This window comes from Salmo trutta, chromosome 1, assembly GCF_901001165.1.
Source record: "Salmo trutta chromosome 1, fSalTru1.1, whole genome shotgun sequence".
In the NCBI taxonomy this organism is placed as follows: Eukaryota; Metazoa; Chordata; class Actinopteri; order Salmoniformes; family Salmonidae; genus Salmo; species Salmo trutta.
In genome coordinates this window covers 74,625,533-74,645,271 of record NC_042957.1, presented here as the reverse complement: position 1 = coordinate 74,645,271, position 19,739 = coordinate 74,625,533, and the positions used below count along the sequence as shown (strand labels likewise).

At 39.6% G+C, this 19,739-nt stretch overlaps 1 protein-coding gene across 7 annotated transcripts in view; it reads left to right on the top strand.

Moving 5' to 3' along the window:
- The first annotated feature begins 2,299 nt into the window (after positions 1-2,299).
- Positions 2,300-19,739, top strand: part of LOC115207668 (B-cell receptor CD22-like) — a 63,211-nt gene continuing 45,771 nt past the window's right edge. For 2 of the 7 annotated variants that reach the window (XR_003881036.1, XM_029775033.1), the window contains exons 1-3: positions 7,044-11,497; positions 11,836-12,094; positions 12,583-12,864. Coding sequence is in view for 2 of the 7 variants with exons in the window: in XM_029775033.1 (XP_029630893.1) it covers positions 11,980-12,094; positions 12,583-12,864 (397 nt within the window). In the remaining 5 variants the exon portion in view is untranslated. The other 5 variants (XM_029775003.1, XM_029775012.1, XM_029775043.1 and 2 more) reach the window with 5 other exon arrangements.

Here is a 19,739-nt window from a genome sequence, read left to right as displayed (position 1 = left end):
GTAGGCAAGAGAATGGTCGTAGACAGGCAAAAAGGTCAAAACCAGCTCAGAGTCCAGGAGGTACAGAGTAGCAGGCAGGCTCGAGGTCAGGGCAGGCAGAATGGTCAGGCAGGCGGGTATGCAAACAGGCAAGGGTCAAAACCGGGTGGACTAACAAAAGAGAATAGAACAAGGAGTACAGGAAAAACACGTCGGTTGAAAAAACATACAAGACAAACTGACACAGGGATATATACACCAGGGATAATAAACAACACCTGGAGGGGGTGGAGACAATCACAAGGACAGGTGAAACAGATTCCTCTTCGGTGCCTTCAAACACAAACCTAAACTTCTTCAGACTGGATGTATGTTCCTCTTTAACTCTCTGTATGAGTTCTGTAAGGACAGAGTGTAATGGAAATGATATGATTAAAGGGTTGACTAAATGATTTCACTCAGAAACCCTATAACCTGTTGAAATGTATTTGAAATAAGGCTATAATAATGGGTTAAAAACTATATTCCAATACTGTGTGTGAATAAGACACTGTTCAAATGAGAAGGGCAGAGCTCTCATAAATAAACGTTTTGACCCTTTTAGGCTGGCTATCCGTCTGCTTCATTCAACCAGAATCTTACACACACTGGTGGGGTAGACTGAGTAGTTTCATTGAAGTTTGGTTTAAGAACATTGATAACTTAATTCACATAACACAGAGTCAGAATAAAACAGCTTAGTTAGAACATAAGATGAAGAAGAAGTCTTATCCACCTTTCACTCATATGGATGAGACTGTCTACTAATAAACCACTATAAGGTCTAGTGTGGTGCTGTGGGGTTTTCATGAGACTGTCTACTAATAAACCACTATAAGGTCTAGTGTGGTGCTGTGGGGTTTTCATGAGACTGTCTACTCATAAACCACTATAAGGTCTAGTGTGGTGCTGTGGGGTTTTCATGAGACTGTCTACTCATAAACCACTATAAGGTCTAGTGTGGTGCTGTGGGGTTTTCATGAGACTGTCTACTAATAAACCACTATAAGGTCTAGTGTGGTGCTGTGGGGTTTTCATGAGACTGTCTACTAATAAACCACTATAAGGTCTAGTGTGGTGCTGTGGGGTTTTCATGAGCCTGTCTACTAATAAACCACTATAAGGTCTAGTGTGGTGCTGTGGGGTTTTCATGAGACTGTCTACTAATAAACCACTATAAGGTCTAGTGTGGTGCTGTGGGGTTTTCATGAGACTGTCTACTAATAAACCACTATAAGGTCTAGTGTGGTGCTGTGGGGTTTTCATGAGACTGTCTACTAATAAACCACTATAAGGTCTAGTGTGGTGCTGTGGGGTTTTCATGAGACTGTCTACTAATAAACCACTATACGGTCTAGTGAGGTGCTGTGGGGTTTTCATGAGACTGTCTACTAATAAACCACTATAAGGTCTAGTGTGGTGCTGTGGGGTTTTCATGAGACTGTCTACTAATAAACCACTATAAGGTCTAGTGTGGTGCTGTGGGGTTTTCATGAGACTGTCTACTAATAAACCACTATAAGGTCTAGTGTGGTGCTGTGGGGTTTTCATGAGACGCATACACCACTATAAGGTCTAGTGTGTTTCTTTTCCTTATTTATCAGTAGTCATCCTCTTTAACTAATTCAACTAAGAAGAGGCTCCAATGGGCAATCACCAACAGAAGAAAACTGAGGAGGGGAACAGCATCGGCCTGGAACATGAAAGCGAGTTCAGTTTACTTGAGTGGCCTGCTCAGTCCCCAGTCCTCAACCCAATAGAACAGGGGTGTCGAACTCATTCCATGGAGGGCCGAGTGTCTGCGGGTTTTGAGGTTTTTCCTTTCAATTAAGATCTAGACAACCAGGTGAGGTACAAGGTTGAAGTGAAAACCCGCAAATGCTCCGTGGAATGAGTTTTACAAGTGCAATAGAGCATCATTGGGATGAGATGGAACGGGCAGTTCACAACGTGAATGTACTGCTGTCCAACCTACTGTGTGATACCATCATCGTGTCAGCATGGACCAACATCCCTGTGAAACGGTTCCGACACCTTGCAAAATGCCCCTAATAATTCAGGCTGTTCTGGAGGTAAAGGGGGGTCCGACCCGGTAGTAGATGGGTGTATCTAATAAACTGTCCGGTGAGTGTAGAGCACTTCTACCCTCAGCTGTGAGGGCAAACAAGGATAGAAGAACCAACACACAAATAGATTTTTTATTGTGGAACAACTAGAAAAAAATGCTGACAAAAAGAGAAGAAGAGAAGAGGAAGTCCATCAGTGTCTGTCCAAGTGTTTCTACTGTTCTAGTGACAGTGAGAAAGAACTCCCACTGGACTCCTGTTTCAACATGGTAAGAGTGCTTCTATATTATTTTATCTTTGTTCAAGTTCAACTAGTTCATTGGCAGGTACTAAAATAAATACATACATTTGAATGGTTTTGTTAGAGCTCTCACACAGTAGTATAAATACATACACAGTAGGAGGATCCATGAACTGAATCACCATCAATTGTATTTGATAGTCCCTGTGGTGGTCTGTCTGGATGTGAAAAAAACAGTTGTAGTATTAGAACAGAATGATTTGTTAAAACAATGTAGGTGCTACAGTCTTCAGAGGTGGGGAGAGATCTTTGAGAGGGGAAATTGACAGATGGCCGCAGACTGAGAGACTAATTATCCTACAGATGACTGTTAGGGAACGTTGAATGTAATAAGCCATTTAGTCGTATGTATGTTAGTATTATGTATGTTGTACTTATGAACAGATGTTCCTCTTATCAGGCCTTGTGTGTCGTCTCATACTTTCATATCATAGTATTTCTTCTCATGTTATTTTCAATTGAGTATACTGTACATGAAGTATGTTCTGTCATGATGATGGTGATGACTGGTTAGTATACTGTACATGAAGTATGTTCTGTCATGATGATGATGATGACTGGTTAGTATACTGTACATGAAGTATGTTCTGTACTGATGATGATGTTGACTGGTTAGTATACTGTACATGAAGTATGTTCTGTCATGATAATGATGTTGACTGGTTAGTATACTGTACATGAAGTATGTTCTGTCATGATGATGATGTTGACTGGTTAGTATACTGTACATGAAGTATGTTCTGTCATGATGATGATGTTGACTGGTTAGTATACTGTACATGAAGTATGTTCTGTCATGATAATGATGTTGACTGGTTAGTATACTGTATATGAAGTATGTTCTGTCATGATAATGATGTTGACTGGTTAGTATACTGTACATGAAGTATGTTCTGTCATTATGATGTTGACTGGTTAGTATACTGTACATGAAGTATGTTCTGTCATGATGATGATGATGACTGGTTAGTATACTGTACATGATGTATGTTCTGTCTTGATAATGATGATGATGATGATGCTTTTGTATCCTCTTCTCCACCATCTTCTATCTCTGCAGGGTGGTGAATCTCAACACTCCAACCTGGTATTCATCCTGCTCATGACTACAGGTAAACTAGTTGAGATTAAATGACATTTTAGTTGTACTTGTTTGTTTACCCCCTGAAAAGGAATGATCTGGATTTATTGGTACTGTGTTCATTTGAAAAGGAATGATCTGGATTTATTGGTACTGTGTTCATTTGAAAAGGAATGATCTGGATTTATTGGTACTGTGTTCATTTGAAAAGGAATGATCTGGATTTATTGGTACTGTGTTCATTTGAAAAGGAATGATCTGGATTTATTGGTACTGTGTTCATTTGAAAAGGAATGATCTGGATTTATTGGTACTGTGTTCATTTGAAAAGGAATGATCTGGATAAAGGAATGATCTGGATTTATTGGTACTGGTATTGGTATTGGTAAAGGAATGATCTGGATTTATTGGTACTGTGTTCATTTGAAAAGGAATGATCTGGATTTATTGGTACAGGTATTGGTATTGGTAAAGGAATGATCTGGATTTATTGGTACTGGTATTGGTAAAGGAATGATCTGGATTTATTGGTACTGGTATTGGTATTGGTAAAGGAATGATCTGGATTTATTGGTACTGGTATTGGTATTGGTAAAGGAATGATCTGGATTTATTGGTACTGTGTTCATTTGAAAAGGAATGATCTGGATTTATTGGTACTGTGTTCATTTGAAAAGGAATGATCTGGATTTATTGGTACTGTGTTCATTTGAAAAGGAATGATCTGGATTTATTGGTACTGTGTTCATTTGAAAAGGAATGATCTGGATTTATTGGTACTGGTATTGGTATTGGTAAAGGAATGATCTGGATTTATTGGTACTGGTATTGGTATTGGTAAAGGAATGATCTGGATTTATTGGTACTGGTATTGGTATTGGTAAAGGAATGATCTGGATTTATTGGTACTGGTATTGGTAAAGGAATGATCTGGATTTATTGGTACTGGTATTGGTATTGGTAAAGGAATGATCTGGATTTATTGGTACTGGTATTGGTATTGGTAAAGGAATGATCTGGATTTATTGGTACTGTGTTCATTTGAAAAGGAATGATCTGGATTTATTGGTACTGGTATTGGTATTGGTAAAGGAATGATCTGGATTTATTGGTACTGGTATTGGTATTGGTAAAGGAATGATCTGGATTTATTGGTACTGGTATTGGTATTGGTAAAGGAATGATCTGGATTTATTGGTACTGGTATTGGTATTGGTAAAGGAATGATCTGGATTTATTGGTACTGGTATTGGTATTGGTAAAGGAAAGATCTGGATTTATTGGTACTGGTATTGGTATTGGTAAAGGAATGATCTGGATTTATTGGTACTGGTATTGGTAAAGGAATGATCTGGATTTATTGGTACTGGTATTGGTATTGGTAAAGGAATGATCTGGATTTATTGGTACTGGTATTGGTATTGGTAAAGGAATGATCTGGATTTATTGGTACTGGTATTGGTAAAGGAATGATCTGGATTTATTGGTACTGGTATTGGTATTGGTAAAGGAATGATCTGGATTTATTGGTACTGGTATTGGTATTGGTAAAGGAATGATCTGGATTTATTGGTACTGGTATTGATAAAGGAATGATCTGGATTTATTGGTACTGGTATTGGTATTGGTAAAGGAATGATCTGGATTTATTGGTACTGGTATTGGTAAAGGAATGATCTGGATTTATTGGTACTGGTATTGGTATTGGTAAAGGAATGTTCTGGATTTATTGGTACTGGTATTGGTATTGGTAAAGGAATGATCTGGATTTATTGGTACTGGTATTGGTATTGGTAAAGGAATGATCTGGATTTATTGGTACTGGTATTGGTATTGGTAAAGGAATGATCTGGATTTATTGGTACTGGTATTGGTATTGGTAAAGGAATGATCTGGATTTATTGGTACTGGTATTGGTAAAGGAATGATCTGGATTTATTGGTACTGGTATTGGTATTGGTAAAGGAATGATCTGGATTTATTGGTACTGGTATTGGTATTGGTAAAGGAATGATCTGGATTTATTGGTACTGGTATTGGTAAAGGAATGATCTGGATTTATTGGTACTGGTATTGGTATTGGTAAAGGAATGATCTGGATTTATTGGTACTGGTATTGGTATTGGTAAAGGAATGATCTGGATTTATTGGTACTGTGTTCATTTGAAAAGGAATGATCTGGATTTATTGGTACTGGTATTGGTATTGGTAAAGGAATGATCTGGATTTATTGGTACTGGTATTGGTATTGGTAAAGGAATGATCTGGATTTATTGGTACTGGTATTGGTATTGGTAAAGGAATGATCTGGATTTATTGGTACTGGTATTGGTATTGGTAAAGGAATGATCTGGATTTATTGGTACTGGTATTGGTAAAGGAATGATCTGGATTTATTGGTACTGGTATTGATATTGGTAAAGGAATGATCTGGATTTATTGGTACTGGTATTGGTATTGGTAAAGGAATGATCTGGATTTATTGGTACTGGTATTGGTAAAGGAATGATCTGGATTTATTGGTACTGGTATTGGTATTGGTAAAGGAATGATCTGGATTTATTGGTACTGGTATTGGTATTGGTAAAGGAATGATCTGGATTTATTGGTACTGGTATTGGTAAAGGAATGATCTGGATTTATTGGTACTGGTATTGGTATTGGTAAAGGAATGATCTGGATTTATTGGTACTGGTATTGGTATTGGTAAAGGAATGATCTGGATTTATTGGTACTGGTATTGGTATTGGTAAAGGAATGATCTGGATTTATTGGTACTGGTATTGGTAAAGGAATGATCTGGATTTATTGGTACTGGTATTGGTATTGGTAAAGGAATGATCTGGATTTATTGGTACTGGTATTGGTATTGGTAAAGGAATGATCTGGATTTATTGGTACTGGTATTGGTATTGGTAAAGGAATGATCTGGATTTATTGGTACTGGTATTGGTATTGGTAAAGGAATGATCTGGATTTATTGGTACTGGTATTGGTAAAGGAATGATCTGGATTTATTGGTACTGGTATTGGTAAAGGAATGATCTGGATTTATTGGTACTGGTATTGGTATTGGTAAAGGAATGATCTGGATTTATTGGTACTGGTATTGGTATTGGTAAAGGAATGATCTGGATTTATTGGTACTGGTATTGGTATTGGTAAAGGAATGATCTGGATTTATTGGTACTGGTATTGGTATTGGTAAAGGAATGATCTGGATATATTGGTACTGGTATTGGTAAAGGAATGATCTGGATTTATTGGTACTGGTATTGGTATTGGTAAAGGAATGTTCTGGATTTATTGGTACTGGTATTGGTATTGGTAAAGGAATGATCTGGATTTATTGGTACTGGTATTGGTATTGGTAAAGGAATGATCTGGATTTATTGGTACTGGTATTGGTATTGGTAAAGGAATGATCTGGATTTATTGGTACTGGTATTGGTATTGGTAAAGGAATGATCTGGATTTATTGGTACTGGTATTGGTAAAGGAATGATCTGGATTTATTGGTACTGGTATTGGTATTGGTAAAGGAATGATCTGGATTTATTGGTACTGGTATTGGTATTGGTAAAGGAATGATCTGGATTTATTGGTACTGGTATTGGTATTGGTAAAGGAATGATCTGGATTTATTGGTACTGGTATTGGTATTGGTAAAGGAATGATCTGGATTTATTGGTACTGTGTTCATTTGAAAAGGAATGATCTGGATTTATTGGTACTGGTATTGGTATTGGTAAAGGAATGATCTGGATTTATTGGTACTGGTATTGGTATTGGTAAAGGAATGATCTGGATTTATTGGTACTGGTATTGGTATTGGTAAAGGAATGATCTGGATTTATTGGTACTGTGTTCATTTGAAAACTAAACCTCACAGTACTTCTCTTTCGTTGGTTTCACAGAAAAGGAACTCGAAACTCTCTTGGAGCAGATGGCACAGATTTCAACACCACAAATGTACTTCTTACTTCTTGGAACTTATTTTTTAGTTTGTCAGTTAAAAACAAATTCACCACAAGAGGTTGACCTCTCATAGTATATAGAGTGTGACCATCTTCAGTATCAATTCATTAACGATGGAATTACTATTCAGCATCCTGATGTGTGACCCTAGGATGCATAGTAAACCTGACGAGTCAAGATGACCCGATAATGTAATATCTGTGTTTTATTTAGATGGGTCTAAAATATTATCCATTTTGTGGAACATAATTATTTTGAGTGATGATTTGGACCTTTCAATAATTATTTTACTGTTTGAAATGTTTTTGGTCTCTCTTCAACAGTTTGATACACATTTCAACGATAACATATTATGATAATTCAGAACGGCTATTGAAAATATTAGTATATTTTTCTTATAATCAATATAATTGTGAATAACAAAACAAAAACTACCTTAAACATGTTTTATAACATTTCAAAACATTTATTTGAAAATCCAAAGTTCATCATCAATATAAATAACATCACTAACAATTGTGAATTTAGAAAACATGAACACTAAAATTAACAAAGTGTGTGTGTCTGTATGTGTGTGTTATGCTGTCTTAGTCCATGCATTTGTTACAAACAACAAGCATGTGACTGTGCTCTTTGCAGACGGGTGTGTTGCACTGAGATCACCAGCAGCTGACTTTTCTATCCTTTGCGCTTGGGCAGAGCTGGCGCCTCTTCTTCTTATGGCCCTGGCTGCTGTGAGTGGTGGTGGCATGGCTCTCTCATCACCCTACATCTTTCCATTTCCTCAGTGATGACCTTTGGTAGGTTGCAACAGCCTTCTATGAGCCTCTGCATGTGTGGGATCACAATCTCTTTGACCAGCTCCTTGATGAACAGCTTTTAGGTGCTGTTCACACCTACCATGAAGTTGGGCTTCTGTGCCATAAATATGGTGTAAGCATTGAGGTGGCAACATCCAGCAGGTTGTACCACAGCACCATTGGCCACCTCCTTGACTGGCGTTTGCATGTGTAATTACGCACCATCTGATCCATAATGTCCACTCCTCCTTTTGTGCAGTTATTGTATTGGATCATCTCTGGCTTCTTCTTCGCACAGGCCTCATCCACCGCTTTGTTGTCATGCAGGGTTCTCAGGAGGGCAACAGCCTTGCGCTGCTTCAGCACATAACTCACCATGGCCAAGTTGCCATTAAAACCAAACTCGGAGCGATGCACTTTCCTGAACTTGGATGGCTTCATAATTGTTGGTATGTCTGGCTTGTTTTGTCATAGAGTCCCCACAATTGTCAAGTTATTTTCCCAGAGGTACACTAGTAAAGAAGTTGTCCATTGTGATGTTGCGACTTGTGATTCAAAACAAAGGGACAAATTGTCAATTTACTTTATTTCCAAAATTATACATTTGGAATTTCTATTAAATTCTTTCTGGATTCAAGATAGCAACATCTCACAATAATGATTAAAATGTCTATCTAAAATACACACTACAAAAGATAAACAAGGCTGAGCGAGGTATTGAAATAATACTTACAGAGCGTACTATTTCACCTGTTTGTCTCATTCCACTGAACAACTTTTGGACAACGCTCTCTCCAAGGTTGTTCTGAACCTCCTCTGCTGGCTGTCAGCCTGTGTAGACTATGCCATCAATGGCAAATGGGACTCTTGCGTCACACACCCAGAAGATCTGTATGCCATATTTGGCAGGTTTGCTGGGCATGTACTGTGTGAACCTGCTTCTGCCCCGGAACGGCACAAGCTGCTCATCCAGTCGCTGGGGATGAACCTTCCTCTACAGTTTGCTAAGAAAAGGTCCCACACATACTGGAAGGCTGCCAGGTGGTCCGTTGCCTCTCTGAACACTCTGGTCCTCTTGTCATCAAGCCTCAGGTAGCGACGGATATCCTCATATCTTCCGACCGACTTGGTGACCTTATACATTGGATTCTGCAGTGGATCCAAAATTTGGCTCCCGTGTGGAGACATTCCAGCTGTTCTCCATGCCGGCGAGGAGGGTTAAACACATAAAGGCCTTTAGTTCCTCTTTGTTGACCTCTCTCCACTCTGTCCCTTTTGCTGTCGCTTTTCTCAGTCCTTCTAAATTTGTACACTTTAGGACCTCCTCAATGATGTTGTCACTAATGAACAGCTCGCAGGCATCTTTTGGTGACACAACTGTTGACCCCGGCACAGACCTTGGGCAGCTCCTCAGGATGTTATGGCTTCTGGTCCTGCCTTTAGTGGGGGGGATGTTCACTCCAGTAAGACCCCTTTTATTTGACTGGTTTTCACTCCTCTCAGAGGAGTCCTCCCCATCTGTAGAATCATCTAGGACAGCTGGACTACCAGGGGCATCCACAACTCTCCTCAGAGGAGTCCTCCCCATCTGTAGAATCATCTAGGACAGCTGGACAACCAGGTGCATCCACAACTCCAACTTGACCCACAGGCACATAGTCTGTGTCATCTGAATTGGATACCTCAGATTCTGAGTCAGAGGCACCAATGGCTTCCTCATCCAGCATCTGTAAAACCATGTTGGTTGTATATCTGGCAGCATTCTTATGAGCCATTTACAACACAGTGAATAGTGAAACACAACAAGGTAGACAATAGTTGTATACGCGCATCAATCATTTGAAAAGTAAGTAAAACTCATAAAACATATTGTGGTTTTCCCAATACTCCAATTATTTTAGCATTAGTGTGGCTAAGTTTAGACCCCCCCTCCCACATTCTCCTAGTCGTCTTCCAACTACTCCCCTACCCCCACCCCCCTCTCTCTGATTAGCTGGCTGATTAAATTTTTGGGGCGAAACATTATATCCGACCAACCGACAAACAGACTAACTTATACTAGCTGCATGGCTAGCTGGCTAAGATCAAGATCAGGCTAGATAGATAGATTATTATTATATAGTATACATTTCTCTCTAACTTCTGTAATGATGGACGTGCAAATGTTATAGAATATTTTTTTATCTGAAGACATCAAATGTTTTGTGAGGTCAACTTTTTGTAAAATACTTGCATGTATCAGATGATGAGCATAATTGTCTTCCAGTATTGTGAAATTGTTGACTGCAGATGTGTTGTCCACTGTAAATATATTCCTGACTGGAAAAATGTACTAGGATCAAAGGTTCCTATCAAATTCCATGAGAAATGTGTATGGGTAATTTTTTTACCCGACATATGTAAACTTGGGGTAGTTATGCAAAAACTCATTTTACTCAATGAGTTAAAAAGGAGAAACAAAAACTGTGATTACCGAACATTAAAAATAAGATATTTAATAAATACTTTATTAATTACATTGATTTTATTGTTGCAGCAAAAAGAAAGGTCAGTTTGACGAGTGCAATGTAGTGAATTCCATAGGAAATACCTACGGGTCATATTTGACCCACATATGAAAACTTGGGGTAGCGATGCAAAAACTATTTTTACTTAAAAAAATAAGAAATTAAAAAACAAAACTAGAATGTTGGAACATTAAATACACCGTATTTAATGAATTCCTGGAATATTAGATGACATTTTGGGGGGATCAATAAAGCAAAAAAACATTAGGCCGGGTCATTTTGACCCGACATATGCATCCTAGGGTTTTAAAGGGCTCTTCTTTGACCATACCCTGCTCTTACACGCTTAGAATCACAGACCTGAGAGAGAGCAATTCAGGCACCTTCAGCTTCCTGTTTGGGACTAATGTCACTCCTGGGGGGTGGATGGGGAATCCAGGAGTCAGGTTAAACGTGACAATTCATCACTGTCCGTTTTTGTCCGTCAAATGTTCAACTTAAGACAGCTATTTTCTATTGTATTCGCACAAAGTCTGCACAAAGGCCAACAAAAGCACGTGTTTTTTGACTGACAATCATCCCGCTGTCCGTCAACGGATGTCTCCGTAATTTTGAGACACAATATAAGAGGAGAATCTTCTGGAAGCTTTGGGAGGAGAATCTATTATTGTCACGGTTGTCTTCGTCCTCGTCTTCCGACGATATAACGAAATCGTCGTCTGAAAATGTAGACCAATACGCAGCAGGTACGTGTATGCTCATTTTTATTTATTAACTTTCCAAAATGAATACAAAATAACAAACCAAGAGAACGAACGAACAACTAAACAGTCTGGCAAAGCCTAGGGCTGAACACAGAACAATCACCCCCAAACCAAACACACCACCCTGAACCACATAAAACAAATACCCTCTGTCACGCCCTGACCAAACTACAAACAATTAACCTTATATACTGGCCAGAACGTGACAATTATGCTTTACGTTACTGTCTGTTATTTTCCTGGGTTTGACTTGATCTAATAAAGCTATTTTGTTTGAAATCAAATCAAAACTAAATCAAAATGACCCCCACTCTACCCAGGGCTACATGTTGATTTGACACCTGACCTAGCTTTGGACGGCGAGTGGGCTGTCCTGACCTGTGGCTCCTGCTTCATGAGCGAGAATCCCACCTACACCTGGTACAGGGACACAACCTTTGAACTACACCACCAAGGTCAAGGTTATGGCCAACTACCTGGAAATAGACCCGGTAGGCAGGGAGGATGCAGGCAGCTACTCCTGTGCGGTGAGCGGCAGAGAGGATTCCCCTGGTCCGGCAGTGATCCTTGTAGTGGGATGTGAGTAGAGGGCTTAGAGAGGATATTAGAAATGTATGCATTTCATCTGTTTATGTCCCTATCAAATCATCTATTGGTTCTGAGTCAGCAACCAAAATATGGTTTTGTTTACTGACCTACATCTTAGCATTAGCTTGAAAAACAACAAAGGGGTATACTAAAGGTAACTTTGATAAACAACTAGAAATAACCATTGATTTTCTGATTCATTAAGAAAGCTGAACTTCAATGTGTTGTTGGTTGTAAAGTCAATTAGACCATGTCATTTTAAGCTTTTTTTTCTAAGAAATAAAACAATATTTTAGAATATTTAGGCAAGTTAGCTGGCTAACTCATTGACCCTGCTTCGTAGTAACCCCCTCTGGAGTGGAAGGACCCCAGTCAGCATGCGCTAAATAACATGCCATAAACAGCTCAATGTCACCACAACGTCAGCTGTGGGTGTTAATCTAGAGGTTACAAACTGTCTTCATCGTTTTCTCCTCCAGACTTCCCAGAGAACACCTCAGTGTCAGTCACAGTCAGTCCCTCTGGTGAAATAGTGGAGGGCAGATCAGTGACTCTGACCTGCAGCAGTGATGCCAAGCCACCAGTGGATAAATACACCTGGTACAAGAAAAATGAAGAACGGACGGGGTTCTCAGAAACAGGATCAGGGCAGAATTACATCATCCTTAACATCAGCAATGAGGACAGTGGGCAGTACTTCTGTAAGGCTGAGAATCAATACGGACCACTTGACTCTGCACCTGTGAGTCTCAGTATATCAGGTAAGATATCCATTTAATTAATATTGTCGGTCTAACAAATGTCAGATGGGCTGGTTTATATTTCTCCTAATGGGCTGGTCTCAACTAGTCAACTTCTGTAGATGGTCACCTTCACCAGGGTTGTAGGTTAAATGTTCTGATGTGAGTAGCTGTGTCTTTATCTGGTAATTCGTCCTCTCCCAGGTAAACCAGTGTTTCCCTGGGCTCCCGTTGTGGGGGTGGTGGCTGTGTTGGCAGCTGGAGCTCTCCTATTCGTCCTCTATGGCACACTGAAGAAGAGGCGAGTCCATTAGGATAGCAGGGTTGGGCAGGGCCGTCACCATAGTTTCATAACATTCGGGGCTCAGTCCTAAAGACCAGGTGCTGAGGGGTTTGTAGGTCAGGAGAAAAAAATGAATTTTCTAAAAAATAATTTCCTGCAATTCTATGTCATTTTACATGACTGGAGACATACATTAATATTTGTTATACCACACAAATTAGCAAAATCACAAGCTACTCTGAAATGTACGTGCTGAGATCAATAAAACGAATGACTCATCTTAAATGCAACCAGTAGTATTGGCCAATGAAAAGAGTGGACACGCAGATCAAAAGGTTTACAAAATTATAGTCCACCAACTTTCCAGTGCCACTCACCTATTCAAACAGATTTTTCCCTCAATTGTATTTTGAAAAAATGCTAAATACCTTCTAGCTTTTTAAAATAAGCTATTGAACCTCTGTGGCTAACTTATGCTGGTGTAGTATTTTCAATGATTTCATTTATTTATAGAGCCAGGAGTAGGGTGAGTATTGGTTAAGTGGGACACTTGACAAAGTTGGTGTAACGCTCGTCGTCGGGTGATAAGGAAGCGCACCAAAACGCAGCTGGGAGCAACACATGTTTATTTAGACACAAATAAACACGTTACCAAAACAGACAAAGAATAGACGAAACGTTAACTTGCTCAAACAAAAGAGGCAACAACCCACAAACATCGTGGGGGAAAAGGAACTTAAATGTGATTCCCAATCAGACATAACAAGCGACAGCTGTCTGATTGGGAAATCACCCCCGAGCCCAACATAGAAATAAAACACAAAGAAAGGCTATAACCAAAACATAGAAAATAAACCATAGAAATGCCACACCCTGACCAAAATAGCAGAGTTCACCAGGTCAGGGCGTGACAGTTGGACACATAAGCGTTGAAACGGATATCTTTGAATGTGTACAACAACATAACCAACAGCCAATGCCTGTGTGTTAGTGAGGGAAAAAATGGGTTCAATGGGTATGACGCCATCATGGTGGGCGTGGCATCCCGTGTGATGACGTGTATGTAGAGGCATAATGGGATGTGAAATGACATTGGATAAATAATGGTAAATAATGTTAAGGTTATAAAAAACTAAGAAAGGGTATTCAGTGTCTCATTACAACATATGACAGAGTCTGGAGACGCCGTGGAGAACGTTCTGCTGCCTGCAACATCCTCCAGCATGACCGGTTTGGCGGTGGGTCAGTCATGGTGTGGGGTGGCATTTCTTTGGGGGGCCGCACAGCCCTCCATGTGCTCGTCAGAGGTAGCCTGACTGCCATTAGGTACCGAGATGAGATCCTCAGACCCCTTGTGAGACCATATGCTGGTGCGATTGGCCCTGGGTTCCTCCTAATGCAAGACAATGCTAGACCTCATGTGGCTGGAGTGTGTCAGCAGTTCCTGCAAGAGGTAGGCATTGATGCTATGCATTTTTAGCAGTATATTTCGGGGGTTTACGACATTCAAACGAGGCTGCAAAGAAAACTAAAATCACTGTAGTGACTGTGTTGACTTCAAAATCTGGGGTGTGAACTACGTTTCTATTCGGGCGTTGATCGACATGGTAATGGCTCTATAGTATTGGAGAAAAGTTGAAAAAACGGACTTCCGTCACATCGTGACGTGTCATGCCGTAACATACAGCACGCATAAAGCAACTATTTCTGTTTTACAATCTCTCTCCACCAGGTGTAGCACTTCTCTCATTGTTTAAAAACAAGAAATGTACAGTGACGGGGGTAAGGGGGGGATACCTAGTCATTTTTGCGTCATCACTGCAAGTGATCATGACTCTCAAAATACGATGTTTACTTCTGAAGATCACTTTAGCACCGCCCTAAAAACCCAATTCAAATTCGACACAAACCTTCAAATAGATATGTAATGACACATTATATAAACTCTTTATAGTGTTTTATTTACATTTTAGAGGTGATAAATTGGACAGATCGAGTGAAAAAAAAACGTTTCCCCACATGACATCTGTCCTTCTCACTATCAAGCATTAGTTTCGCTTCCCCACGGAGCTCATTGCCTTCTTGAATCATGCAGAAACGGGCAGCGTGGAGGTCTCGTCGTGGATTTTGTTGGAAAGGGAAGAAATTGTGCTCTACAATGGTATTGACATTACAGTTGATCTGGAAGTATTACGTTTTTTGGGCGCTAAAATAAGGTCAATTGTATGGACCAAGGCGATGTACAAAAGTGAGTGAGTTTACGTTACATTTCTAAATAACAATTCCTAGCTATTTGGATAACCATACAGGTGTATGATGACTAAAGATTATTTTGCTGTATGTGACTCTGGTGACAATAAAACAGTCATTGAAATTGTTGAGGGGTAATGTCTTTCTGGTTTAATTCTACAACATGATCATTAGAGTGTATGTCATGTGGAGAATGTAGAGCTGATAGGTCCTACATCAAATCAAATCAAATCAAATTTTATTTATATAGCCCTTCGTATATCAGCTGAAATCTCAAAGTGCTGTACAGAAACCCAGCCTAAAACCCCAAACAGCAAGCAATGCATGTGAAAGAGGCACGGTGGCTAGGAAAAACTCCCTAGGAAAAACTCCCTAGAAAGGCCAAAAACCTAGGAAGAAACCTAGAGAGGAATCAGGCTATGAGGGGTGGCCAGTCCTCTTCTGGATATTATAACAGAACATGGTCAAGATGTTAAAATGTTCATAAATGACCAGCATGGTCAAATAATAATAATAATTGTAGTTGTCGAGGGTGCAACAAGCACGTCCGGTGAACAGGTCAGGGTTCCGTAGCCGCAGGCAGAACAGTTGAAACTGGAGCAGCAGCATGGCCAGGTGGACTGGGGACAGCAAGGAGTCATCATGCCAGGTAGTCCCGAGGCATGGTCCTAGGGCTCAGGTCCTCCGAGAGAAAGAAAGAAAGAGAGAAAGAGAGAATTAGAGAGAGCATATTTAAATTCACACAGGACACCGGATAAGACAAGAGAATACTCCAGATGAAACAGACTGACCCTAGCCCCCCGGCACATAAACTACTGCAGCATAAATACTGGAGGCTGAGACAGGAGGGATCAGAAGACACTGTGGCCCCATCCAATGATACCCCCGGACAGGGCCAAACAGGCAGGATATAACCCCACCCACTTTGCCAAAGCACAGCCCCCACACCACTAGAGGGATGTCTACAACCACCAACTTACCGTCCGAAGACAAGGCCGAGTATAGCCCACAAAATCTCCGCCATGGCACAACCCAAGGGGGGGCGCCAACCCAGACAGGAAGACCACGTCAGTGACTCAACCCACTCAAGTGACGCACCCCTCCCATGGACGGCATGGAAGAACACCAGTAAGTCAGTGACTCAGCCCCTGTAATAGGGTTAGAGGCAGAGAATCCCAGTGGAAAGAGGGGAACCGGCAAGGCAGAGACAGCAAGGGCGGTTCGTTGCTCCAGCCTTTCCGTTCACCTTCACACTCCTGGGCCAGACTACACTTAATCATAGGACCTACTGAAGAGATAAGTCTTCAGTAAAGACTTAAAGGTTGAGACTGAGTCTGCGTCTCTCACATGGGTAGGCAGACCATTCCATAAAAATGGAGCTCTATAGGAGAAAGCCCTACCTCCAGCCGTTTGCTTAGAAATTCTAGGGACAATTAGGAGGCCTGCGTCTTGTGACCGTAGCGTACGTGTAGGTATGTACGGCAGGGCCAAATCGGAAAGATAGGTAGGAGCAAGCCCATGTAATGCTTTGTAGGTTAGCAGTAAAACCTTGAAATCAGCCCTTGCCTTAACAGGAAGCCAGTGTAGGGAGGCTAGCACTGGAGTAATATGATCAAACTTTTTGGTTCTAGTCAGGATTCTAGCAGCCGTATTTAGCACTAACTGAAGTTTGTTTAGTGCTTTATCCGGGTAGCCGGAAAGTAGAGCATTGCAGTAGTCCAGCCTAGAAGTAACAAAAGCATGGATTCATTTTTCTGCGTCATTTTTGGACAGAAAGTTTCTGATTTTTGCAATGTTACGTCACAGTTTTATTTGAGATGACTGTACAACCATCCAGATTAATTGTCAGATTGAACAGAATATCTCTTTGTTTCTTGGGACCTAGAACAAGCATCTCTGTTTTGTCCGAGTTTAAAAGTAGAAAGTTTGCAGCCATCCACTTCCTTATGTCTGAAACACAGGCTTCTACATGAAGTTCATCAACTTCCTACATGAAGTTCATTGTATTTTATTTATAGGCTGTAATTACATATAGGCTACATCATAGCATTATAATCAAGTATGATGATAATAATAATACATGATAACAATAATAATAATAGTACATGATAATAATAATAATACATAATAATACATCATAATAATAATAATACTCACAATACATGACAATAATAATACATGATAACAATAATACATAATAATAATAATAATAGTACATAATAATAATAATAGTACATAATAATAATAATTGTACATGATAATAATAATAATACATGATAATAATAATACTCACAATACATGACAATAATAATACATGATAACAATAATAATAAGAATAATACATGATAAAAATAATAATGATAATATTACATTATAATAATAATCATAATAACAATCATGATAATAATAATATATTCTTAATGTTCCACATAAATACATTTAATTTAACTAGGCAAGTGACTTAAGGATAAATTCTTATTTGCAATGACGGCCTACCCGGAACAGTGGGTTAACTGCAGGTAGCCTATGGTTAGAGCGTTGGACTTGTAACCGACAGGTTGCAAGATTGAGTCCCCGAGCTGACAAGGTGAAACTCTGTCGTTCTGCCCCTGAACAAGGCAACCCAGGCCGTCGTTGAAAATAAAAATGTGTTCTTAACTGACTTGCCTAGTAAAATAAAAAAACAACGACAGATTTTTACCTTGTCAGTTCGGCATTTTATGTCGATTAGGGCAAATTGGGACACCTTGGTTGGAAAAGCGGGACACTTCATTATTTATTGTAAAGAATGATACGATTAATTTCAATATTTTAATGATACACTTCTTATTAATACATTATTCATTTTTGTGGAATATTAAGAATGATCATGTATTATTGTGACTATCATTTATTATAATAATAATACTTGATTATAATGATGATAGTCTGTATGTAATTACAGCCTATAATTAAAATACAAGGAACTTCATCTAGGCCTATCAGCTCAACATTCTCAAGACTACAAACACTCTAATAGAGATTTTATACAATGAAACCAGAAAGACATTACCCCTCAACAATTTCAATAACTGTTTTGTCACCAGAGTCAAATACAGCAAAATAAACGTTTTAGTCATCATACACCTGTATGGTTATGAATATAGCTAGTTTTATTTTATGTTGGTGAGGTAAAATGCTGCTATAGCAGATTTGAGGAAAATGAAATAAAACATTTGATCCTATTTAGAAAATGTATTTCATAATCCCCCGAAATATTTTTTTTTAGCATTAAAATGGCCTAGAGGAGATTCCCAGTTTGACAGTAGGCGTTGACACTCTGAAAATGCCAATATTCAAAAAAAGTTGAGCAGTAAGAAATCTATTTACAGTCATTTTGATTGACAATGACATCCCATTACAAAATATGTTGTGATGAGACACTGAATATAATTTCTTCGTTTTTATAACCTTAACCTAACATTATTTACCTGAGAACCCAACGTAATTTTACATACCATTATGCCTCTACAGACACGTCATCACACGGGATGCCACGCCCACCACGATGACGTCATACCAATTGAACACTTTTTATCATCCTCACATGCTTCCTCACTAACACACAGGCATTGGTTGTTGGTTATATTGACGCCTCTTGAGATACAGTGCCTTAGACCGCTGCGCCACTCGGGAGCCCAACATGGGAAAAGTGTGCACATGTGTGTTCGCATCGGTAGGCTAAGTGACTGAAATGCATCAGAAAGGTAATGATAAGTAGATAAAAACATCAGGGAAGCTCATCAGGTAGACTATAGGACTAATGTGTGTGTGGAGAATGCTAAAGGATCACTACAGACACCCTGATTCGAATCCAGGCTGTATCACAACCAGCGGTGATTGGGAGTCCCATATAGCGGTGCACAATTGGCCCAGTGTCGTCCGGGTTTGGCCGGTGTAGGCAGTCATTGTAAATAACAATTTGTTCTTAACTGACTTGACTAGTTAAATAAAGGGTAAATGTAAAAAAATCGACTACAATTTTTTTACACCATTGCAGCAGCGAAAAAGATTCGGGCTGACCCAAAATCATTCGGGGCTAAAGCCCCGAAAGCCAGGTGCTGGTGATGTCCATGCTACAGCACTAGACATTTGTTTTCTAAACAGTTTCTCCGTGATTGTATTTTTAAATATTGGGATATGCCTGGCTGGGTCTCTGCTTTTCACTGACAGTCGCAACTCAACATTCATCATCTATTTGTCATTTGCAGCGCTCGCTGCCCATATTCCCGACCGTAGGCTATGCGATTTAAAATAATCTACAGCTTTAAAAATAAATATAAAAGCTAATGATCCTCTGTAGCCAAATCATGCTTTCTGGTGT